Genomic DNA, 27,154 nt, shown 5'->3' with positions numbered 1-27,154 from the left:
CTTGCAGAGCCGAACACGTTCACCCACCCCACCAACACTCCCTGCCGCGCCCCAAAAGGCGAGCCTCGATGTGACATGCCTCGGCCGCAGAAATCGATAATCCGACGCATGCCACCAATAACTCCTCTCTCCCTCCATGGGCACCCCCTCCCTTACTGACTACACGCGAAACGGCCGTGGTATGCGGTGTTGCAAAAGATCAACTTACCCCGCTATGCCGCCCGTGCTCTGTCCGGCCTTGTAGGGCATCATACCAGATTCAACACTCAAAATGCCATGTGCGGACGCGGCGCAAGAAGAAGAGTATCTGGGCGGCGCGGGTTCGTGGCTCCTGTTCGATTTTTGCGTCGCTCTTGTCTGCTCTTTTGCATGACGCTCTGCTCTGCTGTGATGTCCAAGGGGGTAAATCTGGAAAGGACAGTTCGAGAAGGGCATGGGTATGTGTGTGTATGCCCTCATGCAAACGCTCAGTAATGCTGCTGCTACTGCGAACTCGCAGGACTGCTTGTGACTCACATGGGCATCTGTCGGATATCGCACAGCATCACGGGACACGAGGAGTATGCACAAGAGTTCGTGGACGCGGGCGGTGTGTGGGTGTTCACGGGACCTAACTGTCCGTGGTTATGCATGAGTACTTTCGTTTACTCGACGGGCCTTAGCCGACTCCCCGGCAGCGCAGCAGCGGTCTTCCCATTTAGCGCCCCCGACGCACCATCCTGATCCGCATCCGTCTCCGCCTCGGCCTCCCCTCCCCAACCCCCACCTCCACCCCCACCCCCTCCCGCACTGCTCCGCGACACCACACTATCAATACTCCCCTTCCTTCCCCACCCCAACAACCCCCTAATCCCGCCCGCCCTCCTTACCGGCACCGCCCCCTCGCCCCCCGCAACAAGAAGCGCCAGTTTCAACCCGCCGAGCACCTCCCCCGCGCCCACGCCGCGGACCCCCAGCGCTTGAGTCAGGATCTGCACATTCTTGCCGAGCAAGAACACCGCATACTCGAACCTAAACCGCACCGCGCCGGTGCTGTAGAGCGGGAACTCTCGCATGTTGGGGCCGGCGCCGGACATGAGGGCGAGCGGGTCAGCGATGGAGCTCGTGGAGCCGCAGAGGGTGAGCGGGTAGGGCAGCAGGACGGCGGCGTAGAGGGCGAGGGCGGCGAGGAGGTGCGCTGCGTAGCCGAGGGCGGCGGCGGTGGCGGGGGGGTCTGTCGAGTCGAGGGGCGCGGGGGGCAGGGGGAGGTCGCGGATTGTGAAGGCGAGGGGGGAGGGGAGCGGAGTCAGGGGGTAGATGGCGGCGAGGTCGGCGCACAGGCGGCGGCGCTGGGCGAGGATGGCGGCGCGGGTGGTGTGGATGGCGGAGGTGGTTTCGGCGGTTAGGGCGCGGCGCGTGGGCAGCTCCGAGGCGATGAGGGCGGTGAGGGCGCGGCCGGCGGTTATTTTGTCGCGGCGGGCTTGCAGGCTGGCGGCGAGGTCGGTGCGGCGGCGGCGCAGGGCGAGGACGCGGCGGTGCTCGGCGGTGGCGGCGGCTTGGACGGTGTGGAGACTCTCTTCGGCTTCGGGGACGCGGGTGAGGGTCGACATGGCGGCGCGGTTGGCTTCGAGGATGCCCTCGATCTCGTCGGCGATGCGGTCGCGTGTTATCAGGGCGTCTTGGATGCAGTCGTCGAGGGTCGACAGGCGCATCAGGGCGTCGTAGGACGACGAGGTGGCGATGCGGCCGTCGGGGTTCGTCTTGGGCGGGGCGAACAGCTCACCATGCGCGTCGACGGGCAGGTCGACGAAGCTGGTGTAGATGCCGTCGGTCATGTGGAAGAGCAGGCAGTTCTGCGGCAGCGGGTGGCGGAAGGCGCCCAGGGTCTTGCCGATGAAGTGCAGCGACGCGAGGTGCACGGTGTAGTCGAGCAGGAACTGCCAGTGCTGCATGTGGTCGCTCTTCGCCCACACGCGCACGGTCAGGCGGTCGAGGCGCGTGACGGGCGGCCCACACGGACCCAGGTCGAAGAACTTGAAGTTGGGGTTCATGGCCTTCTCGGCGACCTCGGAGATGTACACGGGCGCGGGGACGCCGTCGACGTGCAGGGAGAAGAAGGTGTCGGCCATGCGGCCGGCGGTGATGTCCTCGAGGCGCTTCTGGCGCGTCAGCGGGCTCGCATTCGCCCACTCGAGCGTCGAGCGGCGGCGCATGCGCCTGGGGCGCACCGGGCGCGGCGACGGGGGCGGGCCATCGAAGCGGTCCTCGTCGGGGATGGAACGGAGGTCGGTCGACGAGCGCGAGTGGGCGACGGCGGCCTCGCGGGCCAGGGCCTTGGCCGGCGACGTGAGGGCGCTCGGCAGGGCGTCGTCGTCGGTCGTCTTCCCGCGCGGGCGGCCCGGGGCGAGGGCCAGCGTCAGGTTGCGGATGGCGAGGCCTTGCAGGTGTCGCAGCCGGCGGTTCTAAGCGGTCAGACAGGCGTCAGACAGGCGTCAGACAGGACGCGGCCAGGCGGCGGCAGTACGCACATAGGGCAGCAGCCACGGCCGCTCGCGCGCCGGCGCCTCCGGAGTGGCCATTGATGCGTCCTGAAGCTGCGGCGGTCGTCGTCGTGCGTCGTCAGGCTGCCGTGCTTCGTGAGCCGTCGGGGTCGGGGGTCGGAGCTCAAGAAGCGGCCCGTGCGGGTGTCGTCGAACTTTCAGCACCACGCCCTCTCTCCCACCCACCGCCGCCATGCCCCGCAACCTCGCCCGCCTGCGGTACCGCCTGCCGCCCAAGCCCGTGTCGTTCGTGGGCGCCGCCAATGGCCGCCCGGAGCTGCTCGAGCGCCGCGCCGCCCAGTACGTCGTGCGCCAGTCGAACCCGCGCCACGTGAAGCTGCAGACGGTCGTCAACGTCAAGGCGAAGCCGCTGCCGACAGGCCAGTACGGCGTGCGGCCCATCAAGCCCTACACCCTGCGCGATGTCGTCGACCCGGACGGCGCCGCCGCCCACGGCCAGATCATCTACGTCTTCCGCAGCGTGCGCACCAACCAGGTGCTGTACTCGCTGCAGGAGCTGCTGGATGTACGAGCCCGCTGTCTGTCAATAGCTTAGCTAATGCAATCAGGACCACCACCTCGCCCAGCTGCCCTTCATCGGCAAGCACTCGGTCCCCGCCGCCCTGCGCCCCGACGAGTGGCAGCCGCACTGCGTCCTGACCTTCCCGACCGCCGCCCAGGGCCACAATGCCTTCCGCAAGCTGCGCGAGTTCCGCAAGCTGCACGAGACGTCGTGGGACAAGACGAACCCCGGCTGGACCCAGCTGAAGGTGTCGCTGCGCATCCGCAAGATCATGGACCAGCGCGCCAACACCACTGCCGACATCGCCGAGGTCCTGCGCCTGCAGGAGGCCCACGGCGCCGTCATGGCCGCCGCGCTCGCTGAGCAGGAGAAGCACGCCGCCGCCTGCATCGACAAGAAGTGGGCCGACATCGCCGCCATCGCCGCCGCCAACACCACCTACTCCCACGCCACCGCCACCAGCAACGCCAACTGGCTCGAGCACGAGATCCGCCGCCTGGACCAAAAAGTCAAGATGAAGCACATGCAGAAGGACGCCGACCAGAAGTCGCTGGCCGCCACCCGCGCCTCACACGAAGCGCGACTGAAGCGCGTCCAGCACGCCCTGCGCAAAACCGCGCAGCTGAAAAAGGCCGAGCAGGACCTCACCGCTCTCGCGGCCCCCGCCAACGAGCCCGGCGCCGAGGACCGCCTCACCGCGCTCCGCGACGAAACAGCCGCCCTGCGCGCCCGCCTCGCAACCCCAGACCCCACGCGCTCGCGCACCGCCCTCGAAGCGACCACCGCCGACCTCGCAACCGCAACCGCCGCGCTCGAGTCCCTCGAAGCCGCCTTCGCCGCCCGCGACCAGCTATCCACCCGCTCCCACCCCATCGCCCGCTCCGTCCTACCGCCCGCCCTCAAAACGCCCCTGCCCACCCCGTACTCCCTCGACGGCGTAAGCGTGCGCTGGGCCGATATGCAGGACGCCCTGTTCGCGGCGGGGTCGTGGCCCGACGCCATTGCGCACGAGGAGCTGGGCGTGAATAAGAATAGGTTCGCGACGGCGTATCTTAGTGCGGAGGAGTTTGAGGTCGAGAAGCAGGCCGAGGTTGGGCGGATTGTGGGGGTGTTGAGGCCGGGGAGTGTGGAGGAGGGAGAGGGGCTTGAGGAGGTGCAGCATGTGGCCGAGGGGATGGGGAGAGAGGAGGAGAAGACGGGCGTGTTGGGGATGTTGGGGAGGGTTAATCCGTTTAAGAGCGCGAGGGCTTAAGCTTAAGCCCGGGATTTTGTTGATGTGCGTGGGAGGCTTTGTGGGTCGAGCAGAGCGTGTTAACTTGTATAGTATGGCAGGGGGTTGTAGTATATCACACCGCCGCGCGCCCGGGCGAAAGGGCGCGGGCGCGGGCTCGTGTACAATACCATCAGTTCTTCGGTTCTCGCGTTATCCAGCCCCCCATGTATCTAGATGTCTGGGTCCTTGTCCTCTCGCTCCTTCGTTTCTCCGGTCCTGCAATGCGTCGCGTCTTGCGTACTGCGATGCTTCAGTCCTCTGATGATTCAGTCCCTGATGTCTCCAATCTAATCCAATCCGCCAATATCATATCCCGTCACTCTGCCGTGCAAAACCCGCACGCGCACAACATAACCTCGCACCTGTATTTGTATATTGAGCATATCCCGCGCGGAACCAGGCAATCCATGTACAGCACAGCGCAGCACAGCGCAAGGCAATGCAATGAATGCAGTTCAATGCAACGCACATCACACCTTGTCCACTCGGTTTCTGGTTGTGTCGGGTCCAGGTTCTCATGTGTTCAATAGTTTCATGTCTTCATGTCTCCAGGTCTTCGGACTTTCATGTCTTTGTATTTCCCGCTCTCCAGGTCTTTGGATTTCCAGGTCTTCCTATTTCTAGGTGTTTAAATGTACACATCTCCACGTCTTTGGATTCCCAGGCCTTCGGGTACAGTATAAGTGCAGAGAGCGCAGAGACAGTGGGGGAAGCAGGACACGGCGCACGGCGAGCCGTCCATCGCATTATTCTTCAGCTTCGCGCCGCGCATGGAAGCGTCGATCCTGGTATTTTGGCTTTGGGGTTGGGATCTAGTCTTCGAATTTTGGGTTCCGGGGTTGATGGCGTGGTGAGCGTGGTGAACGTGGCGTCTTGGGGGTTGCGCACCGCGCCGCACATACGTTCTTTTCTGTGCGCTTTCTAGAGGTCTCGTGTGCAGGAGCCGGGTTGCGATTCGTTGACTCGTGGGTTGGGGTTTGTAGGCTTGTGGCTTGGGGTTTCGTAGTTTCTTGGTCTCGCGGTTCCGCAGTTTCGTAATCTCAAGCAGCGGATGGTTATGCATGATAAAAGAAGAGAAGAAGATCTAGAGCAGTCAGAGCAGAGAAGACAGTAGGCGAGCAGTCAGAAAGCCGTACAAGGGGGAGAGCAGAGTACAGCGAGACATCACACTCACTGGGCACTTCCCTCTCCAGCGACCGATCACCCACCACCCGTGGCACACCACATACATGGATATTAATCGGGTTTTTCGTGCGTCACGTACCGCATCGCGCGCATATTCTCCGTGGACAGGTTGTGCATGTCGTGCTCGGAGGCTGTTTCCGGATACTCGCGTACCTGATCTCGCGGTTCCTCGTCTCCATGCAGAGCGGTCCTTGGACGGCAATGCGTGTACATGGGGAGACGGAGGTGAGCAGAGAGTGGTGGGCAGAGAGGACACGGCGAGACGTGACATCTTCGAGGTTTGACCTCGAATTTCCGCCGGACATACGCTGTCTATACGTGCCTTAAGGTCGTGTGCTCGGAGTCCGAATTTGGGGCGCGGTTGAGCGGGTGAGCGGGTGAGCGGTTTCGAGCAGCGGGTTCGAGGGAGTGAATGGGTGTTTTGAGACAGAGGGAGAGGATGGAGAGAGCAGAGAGTGCAGAGAGTGCAAAGAGAGTAGTGCGAGTAGAATAAGAGCAAAGAGAGTAGTCGGAGAGTAGTAGTAGATCAGTCGTAGAGCAGTAGAGGCGCAGAGAGCAGAGCACACGGCACAACAAGACATGACCGCTTCAATATGCTCTTTCGGAGCTCCACCACACCGCACATTGAATGGCCACATCAGCATTTTGAGCTTCCTGCTCAGCGCCGAGTTTTGCTCCTCGGTTTCGCGTTTTCTCGTGGGAGGCGAGAGCGCACGGCGGCACATCAAGGTGTCAGTGTTCACTTTTAAGATCTCCGCCGCCCATGGGCACTGTTCGTTTGCGGTTTGAACCCCAATATGTTCGACGCTACCGTAATCCTCATCTTCTCACTTTCACGGCGCAGGTTTTCAGGATGCTTCCGGCGGATGGATACAGACTGTGAAGAGTAGCAGTAGACGGGAGGCTAGTGGGGAGAGCGCACAGCGCAGCGAGACATGCCGGCTTCAATCCTCTCTTTCAGATCTCCGCCGCACATTTCCAATGCAGTTCTAGTTTTCGGATCTTGCAGAGGCGGGCATAGTTCCTGCTGTGCTCATTTCCTCATTCTTTCGAGTCTTAGCAGTAAGCTGTTATTTCCGGGCAGTGAATGTGTATGGTAAGAGGGCAGTAAGGGAGTAGTAGGAGAGGCAAGCGGGGAGAGTGCACAGCACGGCGAGACATTACGGCTTCGATCTGTTCTCTCAGATCTCCGCCCCACATTCCCAAAGCAGTTCTAGTTTTTAGACCTTGCAGTGGCGGATATATTTTCTTGTTTGCTCATCTCCTTGTTCCTTCGAGTTTTCGCTGTAAGTAGTTATTTTTGAGCAGTGCATATTAACAAGAGAGCAGTAAGAGGGTGGCAGGAGAGGCAGGAGAGGGAAAGGAGCGCTTGACAAGACATCATATCGTCATTGTTGACCACTGAGATCCCCACCGCATGTAGACTCCATGTAGTAGTCTTTGAATTTCTTGTGCAGAGGCTGGTTTGGTTTCTTAATTTCTTTCTCTCACGTTTCCACAGCGCGACTTTTCAGGGGGGGCAGATGGATACATATAGTAAGAGGGCAGTTGGATGGAGAAGGCGGGAGGGAGAAGGCGGAAGGCAGGCGACAGAAGAGCGCACAGCAAGACATCACAATTCTGTTAATTTCTTTGGACCTCCGCCACGCATCGGGAGCTCCTGTCCAGCTTTTGAATTCTGTGTTCAGGCCGATTTCTGGTTTCGCGGCATCTCGCTCCCAACCCTCTACGGCGGGGTTTTTCGAGTGATGTATGTGATGTGTACAGTAAGGCGGGAGAGCGCACAACAAGACATTACATCATCTCTGCTTGATTTTTAGACTCCCACCGCTCATATACTGCCTCTGCGTTTCTTTAAATTTCGTTGAAGGGTTGATTTAGATTCCTGATTTCTCGCAGCAAGGTGTTATTTGGGGCGACGAATGTGTGCAGTGAGAGAGTAGTAGAAAGGGAGAGAGCGCACAGCAAGACATCACCTTTTTAGTTTACAGTTTCGGATTTCCGCCGGACATGAGCCTCATGCTCGGCTTTCATTGAAGTCCATACGCGTAGTCGTATTTGGTTTCTCATCTCCCCACTTTCATGTATCGACGGCGTGGTGTCTTGACAGTAGTAGGTGTAGGTAGATTGAGAGCAGTAAGGGGGCCGTCGGGGGGGCAGGGGGAGGGGAGACATTCCAGTCTCCAAAGTTGGCTTTTGGGTCTCAGCCGCACATAGACTGCCTGTGTTTCTTCTTCCATTGTATCGAGGAGATGATCTAGATTCTCGTTCTCTTGCAACAGCTGTCATTTAAAAGGCAATAGACGTGTGTGGTAAGAGTAGTGGGAGAGTAGTAGAAGAGCGCACAGCGCACAGCAGAACGAGACATTATGGTAGCGATAAGGTCTCTGAGATCCTCTCCGCCCATGCGTGTCTTCGACTTTCATTTAGTTTTCGCGCTTCATGTTCAAGGTTGTTTTGATTTCATTTCCCATTTCATTATAGTGCGCAGGCGTCTTGGAGGAATAGATCGTACGGTGTGAGGGCAGTCAAGAGAGTAGTGATCAAAAGTAGAGATCAGAGCGAGACATGCAAATCCTCAATGCATCTCTTTGGTGTCGCACCGCACATGGGTTGCCTAGACAAACATTTCGAATCCCTGTTTTGACCTCTCGTTTTCTTGTATTCGGTTAGCCGTCTACTGAGACCGGTAGATGTGTACTGCAAGAGAGTAGTAGAAGAGGGAAGAATGCACGGCGCGACGAGACATCATTAGCTATGGCTTTGCCTTTCGTCTCGCTCCCACGCATGCTTTCACTCCGCTGTGCTTTTAGGTTCCATGCTCAGAATTCATGATTCGACTCATCTTCCACTTCAGCTCGACATTCCATCGCCGAATTCCTCGTTTCTTTTCGGTGCCATGGGTGGGTGACCATCATGCCCCTACACCTTCTCTTCGGTCATGCACTGCACAGGCATCGCCTGTATTAAGGTTTTGGACTCCATGTTTACATCTTACGATCAGGTGCTTCTCCACATTCATTCGTCGTATATCCATTCCAAAGGCTTGTCAGGATGTCGTTATTCGTTCATATTGAGGCTCCAAGTCATCACATTTAGTTTCCGGATCTTATATCAGGATTGTCGTTTTCGAGTCTTCATATCAGTCTCGTTTTCTGGACGGCAGACCTTAGATTTTGCTCCGCCCAGGACATTTGAGTCTTTTAACTTTGATTTTCATGATTGAAATCGTCTTCAATCTCAGCTCTGCATGCCATGGCCAGGTTCCGCACTTGTTTTCGTTATAATGTATGCCATCACACTCCGTGGCTTCCTCTTCAGTATTCGGTTTGAGATCCCGCCACACGTTTGCTCTCTATCAATATTGTTAGACGTTACGGCCAGACTCTATGTTTAGAGTTTGCATTAAATTCGTTCCAGATTTCATGTTGCCGTTCGCTTTGATATTCCGCCGCACATGTAGTCTTGATTGCTAGCTTTCAAACATCATGGGCAGATTCCAATGCCAGACGTCATATCGAATCTATTTTCGATTTTTGTGTTACCTTTCTGTCGAGGTCCTCACTGCACATAAAACTTTTGTTGGTGGATTTCACATGTTGTTTCGGGAGTTCGTGTCTGATAGCATGTTTCCACATCTTCTTGACTTTCTGTGAGATCTGGCTGCACATGGCTTTGAAGTGGCGGGACTTCGATTTCCGTGGCCGTACTTCTCATCGATTTTATCTTTGGGCATCCACGGCACATTGCTTGTTCATATCTTTCTTTCGAATCTCGTTCGGGAGGTGATGTCAGATTTCATGTTCTGACATCTTGCTAACTTCTGGTTTGGGGTCGCACCGCACATCATGCCATTGTATGCAACCTTGTGATTCTAACTTTGCACTCTGCGCTCAGTGTTGATGTCCAGATTTGATGTAGAAATTTCGTGTTGACTTTCTATTCAAGGACCCACCGCCCAGGACATCTGATCGAGGCTTTGGCTCTGTACTTATTTTCAGACTTCGTATCCGGGTTCCTAGTTCATTTTCCGTTGAGGGTCACACCACACATCAAATGCCGACGGATGACTTTCAGACTTCCTGTGAGTGTTCAAGCTCAGACACCATCTTTGCGTTGTATTTGGAGTTCAACTTCAAATTCCATGCGTAGGTTTTACGCCAAGAACCCAGTATTCGAACATCTCTACGCATGTTGTTTCTGGACTCCACGTTTGAGCTCGTCATTTGTTTTGGGTTAGGATTTCGTGTTTAGGGTGCGTGTATCTTCGAATTCGGGCTTCACATGTTGTTGCTGGAACCCACGCTCAGGCTCCATGCGGAAGATCATGATCGCTTTTCTTGTGTGTATTCCGTGTGTTAGAATTTTGCGATGGCACTTCAGGGCTACAAGCAATGTTGAGTTTCGCTCCATGTGTTGTGGCTGCGCATTTTCATGTGTGCATCCCGTGTTAAAGTTCCGTATTCCAATTTCTCCACATGTCGCTTTTGATTCCAAGGTTTCAGTGGCATGTTACGGTACGACCGTATGATTCTGACTCATAATTCGATTGCATTGTGTATTAGACTGTCATGGCTGGGGCCACATCTCCAGACGTCGTATCTAAATCCCGTGGTTTCGGTATCATGGGTGAGCTGTGCAACAATCCTTTATTTTTAGTGGTTCAATTGGGCGATTGAGGCAATGTTTAGCGTGAAGCTCGATCTCATGTCTGGTTTGTGTGTGAGTCTTGTGTTCGATTTCGTCTCTAGGCTTCATGGGTTGTTCACATCTTGTTTTTGGGTTACACAGTTTGGATTCAGGGTTGATGGCTGCAATGTTTCCATGAAGAATATGGGGGTTGGCTGACATCTTTGGGTATGTTGGGATCATTATTGAGGGAGCGAGGAAGGGAGGGACCCCAGACGAAGACATGTGAGAGATGCAGGCGCAATCCCACAGCAACATGTTAGCGCAAAGTTCTTACTTCGGACACGCCTCTTGTTGCCATTTTTTTCGTCAAGATTCTAGTATTCGACCTTTGGAGCTTTCCGAAAGAGAGAGAGCACTGCGGCATGGCTACTCACATGGCTTGCTTTTCAGTCCTATCCATATGAGAGACTGGTTCAATTTATTGATCTCTTATGTCAAGAAAATTGTACTTATTTTGGATTCTGAGCGCGTGCAAAGGCCTTCTACGTGCAAGACGTGCACAGGGACACAGTGTTGTTAAGCTAGAATGTGCCGAAAGTATATAAATAGGCGGGGGTTGGTTGCCGGACAACGCTTTAACTATCCGAACCAACGTATACAATCGGCATTTACCACTGCCACTTGAAAACCTATAAGCAAGTCATTTTCTTGCTAACTGAAAAGACTTGTATTAGAAGCTGGCTTACTCGCTATATTAATTGACACTTGAATGTGTTGATGAGACTGTTTCGACACAAGAAGCCGTCATGTCTTCAACATTGGCCCTCCCTCTTTTAAGCTTGGAGCACTTGGTAATCGAGTTCAATGCTCACCCCTTGGGCTATACTCTGACAGTCTTACTTGTCGCCATTTTCACATACATCTTTCTCTCAGACTCGGCCTCGAAACAGCCACCGCTTGTTAATCAGGCCAGCTCGTTATTTTCGCTTGGTAGAACTAAGGTTAGTTCTTATATATGACCCAACTGTACAAGACAGACTCCGACTCACGAAGTATACTAAAGAGAGCTTTCCTTACCTCAAGCAAAGACATCTTGGACAAAGCCCGGACACTTTACCCTGCACAGCCCTACCGGGTGACTAGCGATCTGGGAGAAGTCCTCGTCCTGCCGCCTGAATTAGCCGATGAGATTCGCAACAACCCAAAATTGAGTCTAGCCACGGCTACATACAATGACCTGAACGGAGACCTTCCTGGATTTGACATAGCAAAGATTGGTAGCCACGGCGATGCGATCCTCCAGGCAGTCATCAAGAAGCAGTTGACCAAGTCGTTGGGTAAGATGACCATTCCGTTCCTAGTTTGGTATAGCGAAGCTAAGAAATCACCCTCTATCCAGTCAAGACTTCTGAACCAATGTCGGAAGAGGCCGCAAGAGCCGTAGCAACCAACTTGGGGTACTCTCCTGGTAGGTCAAGAGAATCTCGTACTTGATTAGGCAAAGCTCACAGTGGTTAGAATGGAAAGAAATCAAGCTGAGACCGGCAGCCTTTGATATCGTCACCAGAGTCACTTCGCGAGTGTTTGTTGGTGAAGAACTATGTCGAGACGAGCATTGGCTTAGAGTCACCCAGGATTACGCCATGACGGTGATCGTCGCTGCTACCAAGCTCCGGATGTATCCCAAGTTCTTGAGGAAGTTTATCTACCGATTTGTTCCCGAGTGCAACAAAGCCCGCAGCCTCATTGACGAATGTAGGAGAGTTGTTATGGCCGTCATTGACGAACGAGAAGCTGCGACAAAAGCCGCACTCCAAGCCGGAAAGCCGGTACCGGAGTGGGACGACGCTATCAGCTGGGCAGAGCATGAAGCTTTGACCAGAGGAACAAAGTATGATCCCGCGGTATACCAGCTCACACTGTCCTTTGCAGCGATTCACAGTACATCTGATTTACTGGCCAAGGTAATGCTAGACATAGCGACTCATCCAGAAATTATCGAACCGCTTCGTCGCGAGATTTCCGACTCTCTTCGGGGCCAGGGTTGGAAGAAGGGTTCTCTTTACAACATGAAGCTTCTCGATAGTGTCATAAAGGAGACGCAAAGGGTGACGCCCCTTCTTCTCGGTAAGTCGAAAATCACAAGAAAGCCATCATGAGACCCTTGTGCTGATATCAAAATTAACAATAGCTACGATGCGTCGCCGCGTCGAAGGGAACGTGGTGCTTTCCACTGGACTCAAGCTAAAGCCAGGCATGCGCACTATAGTAGAAACCTCACGAATGAGGGATCCCGACATCTACAATGACCCCGACAAGTGGGACCCCTACCGGTTCTTCAACTTGCGCTCCGATCCAGTCAAAGGTGAGCATGCCCAGCTGGTAGCCACTGGGCCTGATTACCTAGCCTTTGGCCATGGCGAGCATGCTTGCCCTGGTCGCTTCTTCGCCGCGCATGAACTCAAGGTTGCCGTGTGCCATCTGGTGATGAAGTATGATTGGAAACTATCTTCATTGCCGCAGTCGAAGACAATGTTGAGCGGGTTCAGCTGTTTCGTTAATCCAACTACCACCTTGATGGTACGCAATGCGAAACACGTCGAGATCGACCTGGACTCAATCTGACAGTACTGCTTTGTCAAAGAGGTTAGGGTCTGTTTTTACAATGAATCATTCTGGATACTACTCAGTTGGCCCGTATTACATATATACTGAAGCCAAGATAAATTTACAGATTGTTTGAATTCATTCGCGTGTTTTGAGAACTGTCGTATGAAGTTAAGATTGGTCATGCGCTGCTGCGAACCGCACACCTAACATCGTGATGCTCGAAATTGTCACAATCTCCCGAAACGTTAAGGGCTCGGACAGTGACAACGGGAATGCAACTAGAGATAGATACAAGGGCTTTACATAAGCATCAATCAAATGCCGAGTGTTTTCTTCCTACTTTGCGAAACCTACCACAGTATTGTGTTGCTGAACTATAGAATCCATCCTCCTCGGCTTCATATTTGATAGGCCTGATACTTCATCAGATACGACTTCCTCCCACAGTAGAATTCTTGCAGACTGGAAGATCTATAAGTCTCAACCTTCCACAGGCTGGCGAGGGTGGAACTTAACCATGAGGGGCGGCTTCGTCCATAACATGTAATTCTGGCACTTGTGATTCCAATCTCCAAGATCCTTGGAGATCAGTTCCCAGCGGAAGTGCCACATGAGCTTTGCCAGCACCACTCTCAACTCAATCAAGGCCAGATTGCTACCAATGCAAGCCCTCGGGCCGACGGAAAAGGGCACAAAAGCTCTCATATTATCGCCGAGACCCTCACCAACAAAGCGCTCGGGAATAAAAGATTCCGGGTTCTTCCAGTAACGCGGATCATGCTGAAGCGCATAGGCATCAACCTGCACCTCGACACCTTTCGGTATGTACTTTCCATTGACATAGGCTCCTGGGGAGTACCGAGGGAGACCTGGTGCTGTAGGTGGGAAAACACGTAATCCCTCGTTCAACACCGCGTTGAGATAGGTCAATTTCGATGTCGCCGTCGAATTGATGTCTTCAGCCGATTTGAATGAGCCAAGAATCTCAGCTTCAAGGCGCTTGTAAGTCTCGGGCTTAGAGAGCAGGAAATAGGTCGTGGCTGTCAGAGCGGTAGCTGTAGTCTCGGAACCGGCCACAATTAGGGAATGAGCATTGGCCAATATCGTTGCCTCCGACATGGTGCCTCTGCGTATGATGTGTGAGAAGAAGTCATCTCGACCCATATCTCCCAGCTCCAGACGTCGGCGGGCCTTGGCGCGAGTCATCTCGAAGTGCTTCTTTTTGTTCTCGACAATACCTTTGGGTAGGAAAAATGGGAGCAGAATGGTCACCCACGGCTGATCTCTTCGCAGACTCGTGAGAAAGCCGAGATAGACCGAGTCAAGGAGCAAAGACACCCACCAATGCGTCTTGCCGCTTTTTACGGAACCAAACGTCTCTCCGAATGCCAAGTCCCCTGAAGCATATATCAGAATCGAAAGTATCAGGTAGATATTCACTGAGCTTACCTAAAATATCAAAAGTAACCCAATTATGCAACATGGAAGCATCAAGAGCTTTGGCTCCATTCTCACCAAGTCTCGCAATCTGCTTTATCAGCATATCAAGAAAGTGGTGGACGACGTCTTCCTGGCCACGAAGGGCTTGCATGCTAAAGCCATGTGCCATGCTTCTCCGCATTTCTCCGTGTTTGACCGGATCTCTCTCGCTACTCAGGCGCGGGACATCGCCGTTGTCATAGAACTCAGTCTTTAGAAACTTGTTAGATCCTGATTTAGGGTGGCTGTGAACGTCGATGTGTGCTTGCACCGAGTTGAACGAGAGTGCGTTAGGCTTCAAGCGGAAAATATCACCTGATTGAGATGTGAGCCAATAGAGCCAAGTAAACGAAGACGCAATTTATATCTGCATTGGTTCCTTACCGTACTTGCGGTGGTTCGCCTGCATATTGAAGACATGATTGCCAGTAGATAGGGACCAATAAAAGTATAACTTTGGAAGAATAGTAAGCTTTGACGTATCATGAATAATAGACAAACATACATACGTCTGTCAGAGCAGCCATTTTCGGCCCTGGGTACTTGGCGAGCGGGTGAAAGTACAAACGGTATACACATTTTGCGACCAGGTGCAATAGACCCTTTATTCAGTTAGCTTGGATGACTATCAGCAACAGATACGGGAGTAGAAGCGACTGACCGCGCCAAAGAGAGACAATATCACGTGCTTAAACATGATCAGCTCGACCATGTTGGCAAGCGCCATCGTGATGTAAAACCTTAAAAGGACCTTGATGGCAGCATCCAGTTGCAACACAGAAACGACACAAAGAGTCTTAAGTACTATCTCTGTATGCAGGGATCAGACAGAACCTTATCATTCAAAGCGATTGAAAGATTAGATCTATTGCAATGGCGAAACTTAGCAAAATAAGGATAAGTTGCAAGAAGTCACTTGATACTGCCGGCCGAGTCCGGTAAGACAAAACAGAAACTGTGCGAAACGTACCGCCTTGCGAGAATTGCATCCATTATGTTGTTCCTGAAGGCGTGAACCTTGGTTAATGCATGGCCGTGCACCTTGATTGACCCGAATCTGTCATCTTGTCGGAAACAAAATCACCGAACTTTGTTATTGTGCCGAAACCAACAACCTGCTACCTTTTTACACTCGATCACGGCATCTTCCTGGTGACTCGTCTATGTATCAGGTTTCTTCTTTCTGTTCACTGAGGGCTAGGGAGATTGCGACAGTTAATCTCTGCCGTTAGACCAATACTACCTAAACCCTAACTCGCCTAAGCTGTTGTTATCTGATGTAGGCTTTTAGCAACAGACCATAAGCTACGCATAAAATCTATATACTAGCATTTGATATTATAAGGATATTTCGTAATTGCTTGTGTAGTATAGATGCTAATTCCCTAGAAACCCAATGGTATGTCTCTTTTCCATCAGCCTACAGATTCTCACTAAACTCATTCAATGCCTTTTTTTTAGCTTCTCCGCATTACACGAATTACTACGACAAACTGGATTACAACCTATTTCGCTCCCATTGAATGCATTTCAACTACCTACAACTATTAAACTTGTAGTAGCTCAATGAGCCCCCTTAACTGGGGGTTAGCCACACCGAATTCTGCCTCTAGTGTTTCGAAAGCTCCGATTAGCTGGATATAAAGATCGTTTAGGATTGAACGCGTCCATTCCAAGCTGCCACACTCCTTCAATTGTTCCAGAATAAGGATCTTTTGAGGTTGTGTCAACTCTCCATGCTCTCTTCGGGTGGAGAGAATATACTGCACCAACAGGTTATCCCGGTTCGAATGCAAACAATGGATCAGGGGAAGCGAGTATTTGCCCTCATCAAGATCCTCACAAAAGCCTTTTTGATCGGCATACTAAGTATTCGGGCATTGTTAGCAAAGTGTCATGTCATGCATGGTGAGATGAGTTGACATTGTTTGACTTACATCAGGTGACATGAGATTTTGGTAATCGTCACGTATTTGAAAGTAGCGGCCCAGAAGATCCATAAGCCGGTCGGCCCAGACAATCATGCGTTCGCTTATATGGGATGGTGCCTGTGCCACCAGGAGCTGAAACGCCAATCCAAAAAGTGCACCAGTTTCTATTTGTTAACTTGCGTCAGCTTGCGTATTCGGAAGCATAAGGGTAAGTTGGGTCGTTTCTCACTATCACCAATCATCTGCATATACTGCTCCACGGACGGACATTCAGCATTGTGGGTCCAATGCAACTCCATTGCCTGACCCTCAAAGATTGTTATAATCTTTTTGGTCGCCGACTTCGCACAATTCATATCTGACATGTTCTGGATCTTGGAAATAGCTTCCACAATGGCGTAGCTTGATGTATTTATAGCTTGAGCAGGCCCAAAAACTGTGTGGGTGGATGGTCTACCGCGTCGCAAGGGCGAACGATCTTGAAAGTCATCTAATCTAAACGCGGTGTTAAAATGTAGTCAGATCAGGATAGAAGGGTAAATTACATCAGAGAAGAGTTATGTAACAGGCCAATGATCTGTTTCACTGAGATAGCAGAATCCTCTGGCACCAGCAACCAATTGTTCAATGTATCGATCAGCCGATCGCGCACGCCCTTGGACGGTAACGAACAGACATAATCGTACGGTGCCTGAACAATCTGGCTTGCAAGCGAGTTGTATTTTGAATCCTTATACATCTCTTCGGTTTGCGATCTATTCGATTGAGAGGAATCAGATGACAGTCTTTCCTGAGTCAGATCTGAAAAAGTCGAGCACTCTGAGGATTCGCCTGAGGACGTGGAGGACTCGACAGGGAAATGGCTAATATACTCCATATTATTTTGTTCTGAAAGATGAGGAAATGGTTCAGCGCAAAGTTTGCAAAGATAGAAACTTTAGAACGTTTATCTTTCGTCAAGACACTTCATGCTTTATAAACGCTACGTGTGAAAAGCACTCCGTCCAGTGAGTGGGTGATCCCGAAAACTTTATTGAACGATACTAGTCCGAAGATAGACTGTGTCCGAAATTCTCCGAGAGAGATTAGCTAGAAATCGATTCCTGTTCTCTCCGAACTCTGCGAAAGCCAGAAACAACATTATTAATAGGCAGCCTTTTTTGTGTGCGATAACTCATTCAGTACTATTGATAGGCGTGGAATCGACATCGAACTACCTCCATCACACGTCTTGTTACCATATATCATATACAATACCATCTACAGAAATCTTACTCCTGTAGCCGCAAACGTCGACTCACAGGATGCCCGATTACACCGCAGTTTTGTCTCTGTCGGACCAGGAACAGCCCTTGGCGTACACTCTTATGTGGTTGACCTTCAAGGTTGATGACACAGACGCCGCAGTCAAAAGTTTGCGTAATGGTCTTAATAAAACGGTCAGCCAAGTACCGTTTCTATCCGGCCATGTATGGGAAGATTCATCCGACGGCAACAAAACTAAGATATCTTGGTCCGACGACGGTCCTTTGACTGTCCCATTCGATGAAATCCCTGGCCCTGACTTGCCTAGTCATGATGAGCTCGACGCACACGGCATGTTACTTCATGAGATCAAGGGTCATGATTTCTACGGCCCTCACTTGAAATCGCTCATGCAAGAGACGAGGAAGCCCGCATTATACACAGCCTACACAAAGATTCAAGGAGGTCTTATATTCCTCACTGCAGTACATCACGGTTACGCAGATGGGGCGGGGCGAGATGTCATCATTAATTTAATCGCTTGCCACATCAAGGGTATCTCTACAGAGAACTATCCTGTCGATCCTTTGGAACCGATCAACTGGCAGAAAAAACTGAGTGACATGACAAGAAAGACTCTTTCAGCTACCAGCAACTTGATGAAGGCTCCAAATTTGACCGCTGTATCTCATAGCCCCTCATTACTTAGCGATAATATCCATGGATCCAATTCAACAGTGGAGAGTGTACTATTTCGCTGGTCTGTTCGGAAGCTCTCATCCATGCGAGATGAGCTACTGCAGCAAACAAGTCAGCCATTTACTCTCAGCACGATGGTTATTGCGCTGCTCTGGGTTCTAATCTTGACAGCACGGACTCATACATCGGATGATTCTTTGCAGGGCCGATACTCCGACCTGTATATGGCCTACGACCTCCGACAGTTCCTCGAGAAAGCAGGCCATATGAAAAAGAACTCACGGGTCGGGAATTTCAATTCTTTCCTAAAACCTCGCCCTAGGCTCAGTTTCGACACGATCAGATCGATGGAGAAAAAGATCATTGCCATGGAGTTGGAAGGCAAGAGTGCTGAATGCCCAGCTATCCTACCCAGCATCCTTGATAATCTGACCGAGAGCTTGAATCAACGAAACGCAGACTATCCCTTGCACCGTTGGGCGTCAAAACAGCCTATTCCTCCTGAGTTTGACTATTCTCAGATGCGCGACTTGAGCTTCCATTTCAAGGGCACTAACTTCTGCGTAGCCAACTGGAGCTCATATAACACACAGATTGACTTTGGACCTGCCCTTGGGCATTATCCAAGCTATGTCCGGGTGATGCCAGTTACCCTTGACGGAATTGTCATTTTTCTGCCTAGATACAGGCATCAAGAGTGTAGTTCGGAACAACTAGACCGATTCGATTTTATGCTCAGCTTGAAATCTCCCCATAGTAAGCCTTGACTTTCGTTATCATCCCGTTTATACTCGAAACAGGGTTTAAGCTTATGTTTTGCTCTTAAGCCTTGCTGCTTAGTAGTTCACCTGCTCGTAGTTCGAAGCTAACCCAGTCTTTCCAGTGAAGGAGATCCTTAATAATCCACTAGTTAAGAAACTAGCGATATGATTATCTTACTTCTCTCTACATAATTTGAAAGCACCTAGTGGATTGTTGAAGAAATCCCTACTAGTTCATACTGTTAGAAAAGGAGAACATTTGGTTTCCACCTAAATTAGCCTATAGTAAAAAGTCTGAATCTTAAGAGGACTAAAGAGCTTCAGCATCTCACTCCTTTATTTGGATATAGGGTATGTGCCACCTTTTGGCTATTTCTCCTCATTAAGGCGCAGGCAAAGCCCGAGCCTGCAATAGAAGGTACCTTGGCTACACCGCCCGGGGGTTTACAGATAAAGATGCGAATTACTAATAACTGTCGGAGAGTTTTGTTAGATTTCTCGAATCGCTAAAGAGTCCGATATATTCAATCGTGGTCCCTTGTTTACAACCTGCATATCCTTGTATGTCTCCCTTTTTAAATCTTTGACATCATCTAAAGATATCGCTATATACCCATTTCTGCAAATAATACTCCATTATAATTGCTACAATGGTTCAGCCCGCTGGAAGCACCGTAGGCTATATTGAACAACAATCATTGCAGAATGCTGTAGCAACTTCGCTGAGTTTGGGAAGGCTCGTGGTTGGAGGATTCACTATGGTAATAAGAAGAACCTCTGATTTTAGTGATTGGTTGATTCTAACTAAAACGCTGCTAGCTTTTAGGGTACCGGGCTATGCTGGTAATATACAACCTATACTTTCACCCACTCAGCAATTTCCCTGGACCGTTCCTATATAGGGCAAGCAATGTCCCATTCATTTTGGACTTGATCCGAGGCATTACGCCCTACAGTATCCATGAGCTTCACCAAAAGTATGGAAAGGTAGTTCGTGTCAGGCCAGATGAACTCTCCTTCACTGACCCTCAAGCCTGGAAAGACATCATGGGCTCTCGCAAGAGAGCCTCGGGGATTAAGTCAGATATGGAAAAATACCGACTTTTCTACAGGGGTGTCACTGACGTCACCACACTCATAAATGCAAGCCATGAAGAGCATCGCCCGCTCAGAAAACAGTTATCATATGGTTTCTCGGATGCAGCGCTGAGTGCCCAGGAGTCGATAATTCTACCATACTTCAATAAGTTCATACATCGTCTGACAGAGGTCAGCGCAGACTCAGCAGGCAACCCCCAAAGTATAGAGCTCAACCAGTGGCTCAACTTCCTTTTCTTTGATGTCATTGGCGACTTAGCCTTTGGTGAGCCTTTCGGCTGTCTCGAAAAAGGAAAATACGACTCATGGGTTGCACTGAATGTGCAGACAATCTTTAATGTCATGTACTTTCTGGCGATCAAGTATCTAGGGCTTGGTTTCATCATTCCCTTATTTCGAGAGAAGCTGTTAAGAGCAAGGGAACTACATATGCAGAGGACAAGAGTGAAGTTGGAGAGACGACTGGCGATGGGCAGTGAAAGACTTGACTTCGTGGAGAGATTGGGCAAGAGAATGGACGAATGGGTGAGTCTTCAGATGTCTTAGACGTGTCTACCCTGACGCTTGCACACAACCGACTGGACTGACTGAGTTGACAATATCAGGGAGGAAATATGGATAGATTGGTGAGCATGACGAGTGGTCTTCTTACAGCTGGTACGGAGACGACATCAACGACACTTTCCGGAACGATATTCCTCGTTCTTACGCATCCTCAGGTGCATAAGCGACTGAAGGAGGAGATAAGATCAACGTTCAAGAAGGCAGAGGACATCAACTTTTCTTCAGTATATCGCCTCAAGTATATGATCGCGGTCATCAGTGAGGCAATGCGGATGTACCCGGCCGTTTCCCTCGGTCTACCCAGGGAAGTGCCTGACGGAGGCTGTACAATTGCGGGGCACTTCGTACCCCAGCGAGTGAGTACTTTCCACACTCAAAAGCTGGTGCCACATGACTGATAGAACATGTGCTTAGTCCGCTGTTGCAATTCATCACTATGCAACGTACCGATCACGGGATAACTTCACAGACCCCGACGACTTCAAGCCAGAGAGGTGGTTAGAAGGAACTACTAATGAGGCAGACCAACCTGGCTGTTTTAAGCCGTTCAATTATGGCCCTCGAGATTGCATTGGGCAAAAGTAAGTGACTGTCACCAAAGGGCTATAGCCTTGATCCTTGAAGGCACAATGGTTGTTAACTGAATTTGAAGTCTTGCCAATATGGAGATTAGAACGATTCTTGCACGGCTAATATTCGAATTCGATCTCGAGCTAATGCCCGAAAGCCGCAGATGGATGCATCGTCAACGGGCAATGCTGGCGTGGGCAAAAGGGCCACTGATGATACAAATCACGCCCATCCAACGACAGGTTTAAACCATGACAAGAGTTGTAAGATAGCCATATAGTGCTTGAATGAACAAAGTAAAAAGCTCTTTAGGATTGCCAAAGACGTTAGATGATTGGCTAAAGGCCTACATAAGCTTGGGCAAATCTCGTCCTGGATGCATCTGGATGTGACACGTTACTTGCAGCTGAGACCCGCGGATGAATGCCTATTTCCGCCCACGACAACCAAGTACGCAAATATTTCTGCACGAGTCATTCAACTAGGGTACAATTAGACCATTGTTCCCGACAGCCAGCAACAGGCTGCACAAGCGTATGGACTCCCCCGGCCATCGCTCTAAGAGCGTACGAAATGCCACTCACCACATACGATAGGGAATCAACAGTATCAGGGATCAGATACAGGATAAGAGACCTTTGTAATGGACCAGATACCTGATGAGGACTTGCGCGCACAATATTCCTCCTGTCCACACCTACGACATATACCCACCTGGCTCCTCTGCAGTAACGGTGACCGTGAGCCTTTCAAGCAACTATAGATACCTCATACTATCGCCTGCAATTCACGAGTCGCATCTATAGTCGACTCAAGAATCGAAAGCACACAGACTACGGCGGCTAGTCATGAGACTATCCGACCATCTTCCAAGCTGTTTGAACGTACTCGAATAGATCTAGCCGTAGAGTTAGAAGATAAATGGCATGTAAATGAAACTCAAATTGCAGTAAGGGTATGTTCCAAATTGAAGGTAGTTGCTACCTCTTCCAAAAAGATGGCTTATGTCAAATCTCGAGACGTGGGTATCAATTACTGAGACCGTCTTAGCCGTCGTTTAAGCCTTATACAACGACTGTGGACTGTGAGGTGTATTATATATTGTTTTCAGGTAGCTGGGGCTCGAATGGTTTGTAAGAGAGTAATTGGCCAGCTATCTACTCATGGCTATGACAGTACAGGGTTAGTTTTGTATTGGTAATGACTAAAAGCCCTCAAGTCAGCCCGTAGTACTGGATTCAACGTGTCTTCTCCTCCTGCTTTGATCTGTGACACAGCAGAGTGCTGATGTGTCCTTCCTGATGGTGCTACGTCATCAACAGTGGAGAAAGACTGAATCTCGTTACAGTACCTGCTTTTAAGTACGAAGATGTCTAGTGGCTGGAGAAGGTGAAATGTGCAATATGCAAGGTATATAAGGTGGGGTTTGTTGATCTTACTGATCTATATCAAATCAATTGGCATGTGGAAGCCAATTATCGTGAATATATTTATGCAATCAAGTTAAATATCCACGCACTCTCTGACGTTGTATAGAGTCATCCAGGTGTATTTTATGCTCGGAAGTACGTCGCCTGTAGATACGTACCCTTGAAGATGACTGAAATGGATGTTTGAAGCCTATCCACAGCAGTAGTGATCAGGATCTCCTCCGAGAAGCACCAGAACTTTGCTAAGTAAGGCAGACAAGGCTATTCCAGGAGTCTATACGAGCGAAGCTCAGCTTAAGGCTGAGAGTCATTAAGTCTGATTGTAAACATGGAACATTGTAGCTACACGCGTAGGAAATGGGGTTTCAATTTCTTTTGTGAGCGCCTTAGCAATGTTGAGAATATTAAGGCTACTTTTAACCGAGCGGTGGATGTGGAATTATAAGACTTACTCTCAAATGCTGTGTATACCCAGTGGCAAATATGTTCGCTGTTGTTGACCAGGATTGCGACTCTTTACTGTGTGGCTGGAGAAGTATGTGCGGCTGGAAAAGGGAACGTGGCTGAAACGTACATGAGGCCGAGAAGTATAAGACCGAACTCATGATCATCTCTCACTTCATCGCAGAGTTTTGGCCCACATGTCGGGAGAAAGCGAATCAATTCGGTGCAAAAGACTGAATCACCCCGACAGTGTCCCCTAAGACCCGCTCAGTCATAACACGAAGATCGCAAGGAATGGTGAAATGTGCACTGCAGCTTCCCTAATGATGATTACCTCGAATCATTTTGTTTTCTTATAAAAGTCCTGGCCTGAACCAGTCGCCGGTATTTCGTGCAAAGCAAAAGACCATTGATTGAGCAGGATCTGTGTCACGATGCCAAGCCTCAAAGACCTTGGGGCCCTGAGGGGAAACTTCACGCCAAAATTGCTTCTAATCTACCTGGTTCTGAATCTTTCTGTATTCAGCTTCGGTTTCGATGACACTGTTTACTCAACCATTCAGGCCATGCCTCGTAAGTTCCCAATCCCATTCACATAATCCAATGGTTTGATGTGGTTCAGTTGAACTAATCATACCCCTCCGATTTGACAGCATATGCAAAGATGTTTGGGAGATATGACAAGGAAACCCAACAATGGGGCTTTACCGCCAGACAACTGTCATTTCTCAACTCGCTAGGGCATCCGGCCAAGGTTATCGGTACTCTTCTGGGCTACTTCGTTGGCGAGAATCTCGGCCGCAAGCCATGCTTTATCGGTATGCAATTTATTGTCGTAGCAGGTGTTGCAGTGACATACTCTGCCACTACATTTGGCCAAGCCCTTGCTGGACGCATCATTGTGCAGTTGTACGCAGGCGTCGAGAACTGGTTGATTCCTATGCTCTTGGCTGAGTTGTCTCCAGCACCTATCCGCGGCGCCTCGGTTATTCTTTACGTAATTAGTCACACTCTCGGGTCTCTGATCTGCTCTTTCATCACTCTCGGAACATCCAAGCTTCACGATAATCGCTCATGGCAGATTCCGGTTGGCGTTATGTGGCTCTTTCCTGGTCTCTGCTTGACATTGTCCTTTTTCATCCCAGAGAGCCCTCGCTGGCTGGTCCGGCAGAATCGCAACAAGGAAGCGACCAAAAGCCTGTTGCATATCCACGGCTCAGTAAAAGGATTCGATGCAGATGAGGAAACTGCAAGATTAGCAGCTTCAATTGAGGCCGATAGTGTCACCACTGGATCGTGGTTTGACCTATTCAAGGGAACCAACCTGGTAAGAAGAAATCACTGCAGCTCTGAGATCTGTCCATATGCTGACGGCTTACAACAATTAGCGAAGAACTGGCATCGCCCTTGCCATTTCTGTCTTTAGTCAATTCACGGGTGGTGCCTTTGTCACACAGTATGGGACACTTTTTGTCATGAGCTTGGGAACATTCAACCCGTTCTCCTGGACAGTCCTTCTGAGAGTTGCTATGATGATTGGTCCAATTGTGGCATTTGCTACAATTGACGCATTTGGTCGTAGGCCGGTCTATCTTGCCGGTTCTTCGATAGCATCCGCCTTGATGTTTGCCATTGGTGGCTTGGGAATAGGTCACATAACCACATCGAAAAAGAAGGGCATCATTGCGGCAACTGTTCTCTGGGGGCCGTGTTATTCTGGTGCCTTTGGAGCCTTGTAAGTCATGCATTATTCATTTTCGCTCCCCAGGCCCCCCCAACATCATAGGCTTCACCTCAAATTTCGAAAAACTAATTGTTCAAGGGGTGCAGTGATCGCTGCCGAGGTGCCACACTTGAGGCTGCGCGACAAAAGCAACACTTTGTCAACAACCACGCGTATTGTCTTTGACTTCATCGTCGCCTTCAGTTTGCCGTACCTCATGAATGCTCCGTATGCAAATCTACAATCAAAGATCGGCCTGATCTTTGGCTCTATAGCATCCATCGCTGCGATATGGGCTTATTTATTTATGCCTGAGCTGCATCAAAGATCCCTGGAGGTAGCGGAGGTAATGTGGGATGCCCGAGTACCGGCACGGAAGATGAAAGGTAAGTTCACTATTTAGCAATGCAAAACGAGCCATCACGGCGTTACTGACGTTTGTACAAATAGATTGGAAGGCAGACGCTGTAGCATCTAATGAAACCGATCTGACTGATAAATCGGGTGTATCATTACAAATCGGGGGTCATCAGAACAAGAACATGACTGTGGAGAGAATGGCACAAGTCTAAGAGTTAGCTTCCAACGATTTGTAGCTAAAAGGCTTCCCCGCGTATCTGAACAACGCGGTATATCGTGCAGTGTGCCATAAAGCTTGGTTAATGTTATACTACTTTGGATACTCCCTTACAGCTTTATTGGGAGAGAGTTCGCCGTTCGGCAGATAGTAAATGTGGTCAACTCCATCTGTAAATTTCGAAGGGAACGTTGAAGTCTGTGAGAGTTGAACTGTGCTTACAGGTGCTTCAATGGTCATATCAACGCTCCGTTTATGTTGTCCGTTCTAAGTCTTGTATAGAGCGTAAAATTTCGGCACATATTGCGGGAGCGGAGTCTCGCGGTGATTCTCCCAGGCGTAGAGACTGAGATTATAGTAAAATCCATGGGGAAATTGGATCATCAATGATCGAGTGGGAATCAAATAGCCCGATAATCGCTTGTACGAAACTAAAATATACTTGCTGATGTGACTAGCTGTGTCCTTGCGATTGCCTCTAAGTACAAGATCCTTCATTACATTTTGTTTCAGCATCAACTTCTCTCGCAATCTACCCTATAGAAGTATCATAGATGGCCATCAGGGGGCTCAAGCATGAAGTTAAGTGGCCTATACCTTGTACGAGGAAAAGCAAGCCATGGCAACGTCCATGTCAGCCAGAAGGCCACCCAAATATATCCAATCGTCTTTACCATGAGTGAGTTCGTAATCAGGCCCATCTTCTTGTTTAATTTCTGCATGGTTTCTTCGAATATCAATCCAGCAACTTGAACGAGAAGGAAACCCATCGCGCCGCTCTCGTATAAGGGTACTCCGGCGGCCATGTCCGGAGGCAGGTGAAGAAGCCCCGAGATAAAATACGCGAGAAATAGCTTGGCGTAAAACGAGAAGGTGGACTTGCGAAGACGCATGATCCGAAACAGGACCAGGTCGGCATGATCAGATAAGAAAGACCGCCATGTTTGATGCCACGTAACCCTGCATAAAAGTTAAACTTGATTCCCTTCAGCTCGAAAGGACTCGCCCACTTACCCCCACCAGTTCCGGAGACTATACGACTGCCTCAGAGGACCAAACGAGGATGGCCACATGACTGGCTCGCTCAGTCCTAAGATGTTAAAAATTATAGCCAAAGCGCCATACGATATTTCGTTGGAGGCAAAGACACACCCAAGCCATGATATCGTTGCCATGACCCGCCTGACAACCTCCAAAAGTGTTATTTCCTTGAGGCGAGAGAAGAGTATGACCCTGCTTGGAGCCAGATCTTCGAACTTTGGTTGTAGGTGTGGATCAACCAAGGCCAGGTATCCCACCGATAAAATGATGGAAAACATCCGAGAGATGCAAAATCTCATTCTTGAAGGCACATATTGTGGATTCGTATAGGAAAATGGTGGAATGTTCTTGCTGGGCTTGGAGGTCTTGATGCGCCGAAAGTTCCATTGCATAGCAAGAGACCATTTCAGACGACTCAAGAATTTACCGTCGCCAGACGGCTCTCGAGAGACAAAGATTGATTCTGGTGCACCAGACTTGTTCTTGATTACTTTGTCACCGTCTATTGTGTACTCCAGTCTTGACTGAACAAGCAATGATGTGATGTGAAGTGCGTGTATCCAGCAACTGCCCGAGAAGAACAATCTTACGGAAAGATCATCAGACGCGGCCTGAATTGTCCTGTCTCCTAAAAAATTCAGTAAAAGAATGATGATAGAGAGGAATATCCGTGATCGAGCAGAATCAGCTCTTGTGAAGCCTAGAGTAGCCGTGCTGAGGACTTGTACGGCAGCAAAGTATCCATAGGCTCGTAAAGGGGTAGGATAGCCGAGGAAGCGCTCCATGATCTACAGGGACGTGAATTGATAGATGACGCCCAGTATGCTGAACGGGCACAACGATGATGAAT

General features: G+C 50.4%; 9 protein-coding genes across 9 annotated transcripts; 5 read left to right on the top strand and 4 right to left on the bottom strand.

The window, feature by feature from the left end:
• Positions 1–644: 644 nt before the first annotated feature.
• Positions 645–2,558, bottom strand: C7974DRAFT_455699 (UV radiation resistance protein and autophagy-related subunit 14-domain-containing protein; the record flags this gene model as incomplete). The annotated part of the gene is made up of 2 exons (XM_046145977.1): positions 645–2,441; positions 2,508–2,558. 2 exons carry the CDS (start codon positions 2,556–2,558, stop codon positions 645–647), a joined length of 1,848 nt encoding a protein of 615 aa, XP_045996300.1.
• C7974DRAFT_202428 (transcriptional regulation of mitochondrial recombination-domain-containing protein) lies at positions 2,313–4,631 on the top strand. Its single transcript, XM_046136804.1, has 2 exons — positions 2,313–3,045; positions 3,089–4,631. Exons 1-2 carry the CDS (start codon positions 2,713–2,715, stop codon positions 4,292–4,294), a joined length of 1,539 nt encoding a protein of 512 aa, XP_045996299.1. The 5' UTR covers positions 2,313–2,712; the 3' UTR covers positions 4,295–4,631.
• Positions 4,632–10,869: 6,238 nt separating this feature from the next.
• On the top strand, positions 10,870–12,864 carry C7974DRAFT_472871 (cytochrome P450). The gene is made up of 5 exons (XM_046146548.1): positions 10,870–11,133; positions 11,196–11,469; positions 11,532–11,600; positions 11,651–12,259; positions 12,324–12,864. Exons 1-5 carry the CDS (start codon positions 10,939–10,941, stop codon positions 12,755–12,757), a joined length of 1,581 nt encoding a protein of 526 aa, XP_045996298.1. The 5' UTR covers positions 10,870–10,938; the 3' UTR covers positions 12,758–12,864.
• Positions 12,865–13,064: 200 nt separating this feature from the next.
• On the bottom strand, positions 13,065–15,160 carry C7974DRAFT_455692 (cytochrome P450 monooxygenase-like protein). The gene is made up of 5 exons (XM_046145976.1): positions 14,883–15,160; positions 14,731–14,823; positions 14,606–14,675; positions 14,192–14,536; positions 13,065–14,139 (listed from the first exon to the last, which is right to left on the bottom strand). The coding sequence occupies exons 1-5, from the start codon at positions 14,946–14,948 to the stop codon at positions 13,223–13,225; spliced, it is 1,491 nt and encodes a 496-aa protein (XP_045996297.1). The 5' UTR covers positions 14,949–15,160; the 3' UTR covers positions 13,065–13,222.
• Positions 15,161–15,768: 608 nt separating this feature from the next.
• C7974DRAFT_312763 (isoprenoid synthase domain-containing protein) lies at positions 15,769–16,891 on the bottom strand (the record flags this gene model as incomplete). The annotated part of the gene is made up of 4 exons (XM_046138379.1): positions 15,769–16,086; positions 16,159–16,316; positions 16,382–16,647; positions 16,698–16,891. The coding sequence occupies 4 exons, from the start codon at positions 16,889–16,891 to the stop codon at positions 15,769–15,771; spliced, it is 936 nt and encodes a 311-aa protein (XP_045996296.1).
• Positions 16,892–18,141: 1,250 nt separating this feature from the next.
• On the top strand, positions 18,142–19,139 carry C7974DRAFT_202407 (uncharacterized protein). The gene is made up of 2 exons (XM_046136803.1): positions 18,142–18,852; positions 18,980–19,139. Exons 1-2 carry the CDS (start codon positions 18,180–18,182, stop codon positions 19,024–19,026), a joined length of 720 nt encoding a protein of 239 aa, XP_045996295.1. The 5' UTR covers positions 18,142–18,179; the 3' UTR covers positions 19,027–19,139.
• Positions 19,140–19,412: 273 nt separating this feature from the next.
• C7974DRAFT_463964 (cytochrome P450) lies at positions 19,413–21,343 on the top strand. Its single transcript, XM_046146252.1, has 5 exons — positions 19,413–19,618; positions 19,677–20,480; positions 20,561–20,875; positions 20,934–21,100; positions 21,172–21,343. The coding sequence occupies exons 1-5, from the start codon at positions 19,508–19,510 to the stop codon at positions 21,335–21,337; spliced, it is 1,563 nt and encodes a 520-aa protein (XP_045996294.1). The 5' UTR covers positions 19,413–19,507; the 3' UTR covers positions 21,338–21,343.
• A 1,942-nt stretch (positions 21,344–23,285) lies between these two features.
• Positions 23,286–25,334, top strand: C7974DRAFT_337491 (general substrate transporter). Its single transcript, XM_046139212.1, has 5 exons — positions 23,286–23,536; positions 23,617–24,290; positions 24,352–24,698; positions 24,786–25,072; positions 25,137–25,334. The coding sequence occupies exons 1-5, from the start codon at positions 23,398–23,400 to the stop codon at positions 25,256–25,258; spliced, it is 1,569 nt and encodes a 522-aa protein (XP_045996293.1). The 5' UTR covers positions 23,286–23,397; the 3' UTR covers positions 25,259–25,334.
• Positions 25,335–25,686: 352 nt separating this feature from the next.
• Positions 25,687–27,134, bottom strand: C7974DRAFT_202398 (membrane bound O-acyl transferase family-domain-containing protein). The gene is made up of 2 exons (XM_046136802.1): positions 26,278–27,134; positions 25,687–26,223 (listed from the first exon to the last, which is right to left on the bottom strand). The coding sequence occupies exons 1-2, from the start codon at positions 27,087–27,089 to the stop codon at positions 25,812–25,814; spliced, it is 1,224 nt and encodes a 407-aa protein (XP_045996292.1). The 5' UTR covers positions 27,090–27,134; the 3' UTR covers positions 25,687–25,811.
• Positions 27,135–27,154: the final 20 nt, after the last annotated feature.

This window comes from Boeremia exigua, assembly GCF_020726555.1.
Source record: "Boeremia exigua strain MPI-SDFR-AT-0100 chromosome Unknown C7974scaffold_7, whole genome shotgun sequence".
NCBI classification, from domain to species: domain Eukaryota; kingdom Fungi; phylum Ascomycota; class Dothideomycetes; order Pleosporales; family Didymellaceae; genus Boeremia; species Boeremia exigua.
This window is presented reverse-complemented; position numbering and strand designations above follow the sequence as displayed.

Bases quoted from the DNA above. Each gene is read 5' to 3' on its own strand.
- C7974DRAFT_472871 (XM_046146548.1), top strand. From the start codon at position 10,939: ATGTCTTCAACATTGGCCCTCCCTCTTTTAAGCTTGGAGCACTTGGTA. The intron at 11,134-11,195 runs GTTAGTTCTTAT...AGTATACTAAAG, and splicing joins TTTCGCTTGGTAGAACTAAG to AGAGCTTTCCTTACCTCAAG. The intron at 11,470-11,531 runs GTAAGATGACCA...CCCTCTATCCAG, and splicing joins GCAGTTGACCAAGTCGTTGG to TCAAGACTTCTGAACCAATG.
- C7974DRAFT_455692 (XM_046145976.1), bottom strand. From the start codon at position 14,948: ATGGCGCTTGCCAACATGGTCGAGCTGATCATGTTTAAGCACGTGATA. The intron at 14,676-14,730 runs GTATGTATGTTT...ATTCTTCCAAAG, and splicing joins AAATGGCTGCTCTGACAGAC to TTATACTTTTATTGGTCCCT. The intron at 14,140-14,191 runs GTAAGCTCAGTG...TATATGCTTCAG, and splicing joins GGTTACTTTTGATATTTTAG to GGGACTTGGCATTCGGAGAG.
- C7974DRAFT_463964 (XM_046146252.1), top strand. From the start codon at position 19,508: ATGGTTCAGCCCGCTGGAAGCACCGTAGGCTATATTGAACAACAATCA. The intron at 19,619-19,676 runs GTAATAAGAAGA...AAACGCTGCTAG, and splicing joins TGGTTGGAGGATTCACTATG to CTTTTAGGGTACCGGGCTAT. The intron at 20,876-20,933 runs GTGAGTACTTTC...ACATGTGCTTAG, and splicing joins GGCACTTCGTACCCCAGCGA to TCCGCTGTTGCAATTCATCA.
- C7974DRAFT_202428 (XM_046136804.1), top strand. From the start codon at position 2,713: ATGCCCCGCAACCTCGCCCGCCTGCGGTACCGCCTGCCGCCCAAGCCC. The intron at 3,046-3,088 runs GTACGAGCCCGC...TAATGCAATCAG, and splicing joins CGCTGCAGGAGCTGCTGGAT to GACCACCACCTCGCCCAGCT.
- C7974DRAFT_202407 (XM_046136803.1), top strand. From the start codon at position 18,180: ATGCGAGATGAGCTACTGCAGCAAACAAGTCAGCCATTTACTCTCAGC. The intron at 18,853-18,979 runs GTAAGCCTTGAC...CAGTCTTTCCAG, and splicing joins CAGCTTGAAATCTCCCCATA to TGAAGGAGATCCTTAATAAT.
- C7974DRAFT_337491 (XM_046139212.1), top strand. From the start codon at position 23,398: ATGCCAAGCCTCAAAGACCTTGGGGCCCTGAGGGGAAACTTCACGCCA. The intron at 23,537-23,616 runs GTAAGTTCCCAA...CCGATTTGACAG, and splicing joins AACCATTCAGGCCATGCCTC to CATATGCAAAGATGTTTGGG. The intron at 24,291-24,351 runs GTAAGAAGAAAT...TACAACAATTAG, and splicing joins TATTCAAGGGAACCAACCTG to CGAAGAACTGGCATCGCCCT.
- C7974DRAFT_202398 (XM_046136802.1), bottom strand. From the start codon at position 27,089: ATGGAGCGCTTCCTCGGCTATCCTACCCCTTTACGAGCCTATGGATAC. The intron at 26,224-26,277 runs GTAAGTGGGCGA...ACTTTTATGCAG, and splicing joins AGTCTCCGGAACTGGTGGGG to GGTTACGTGGCATCAAACAT.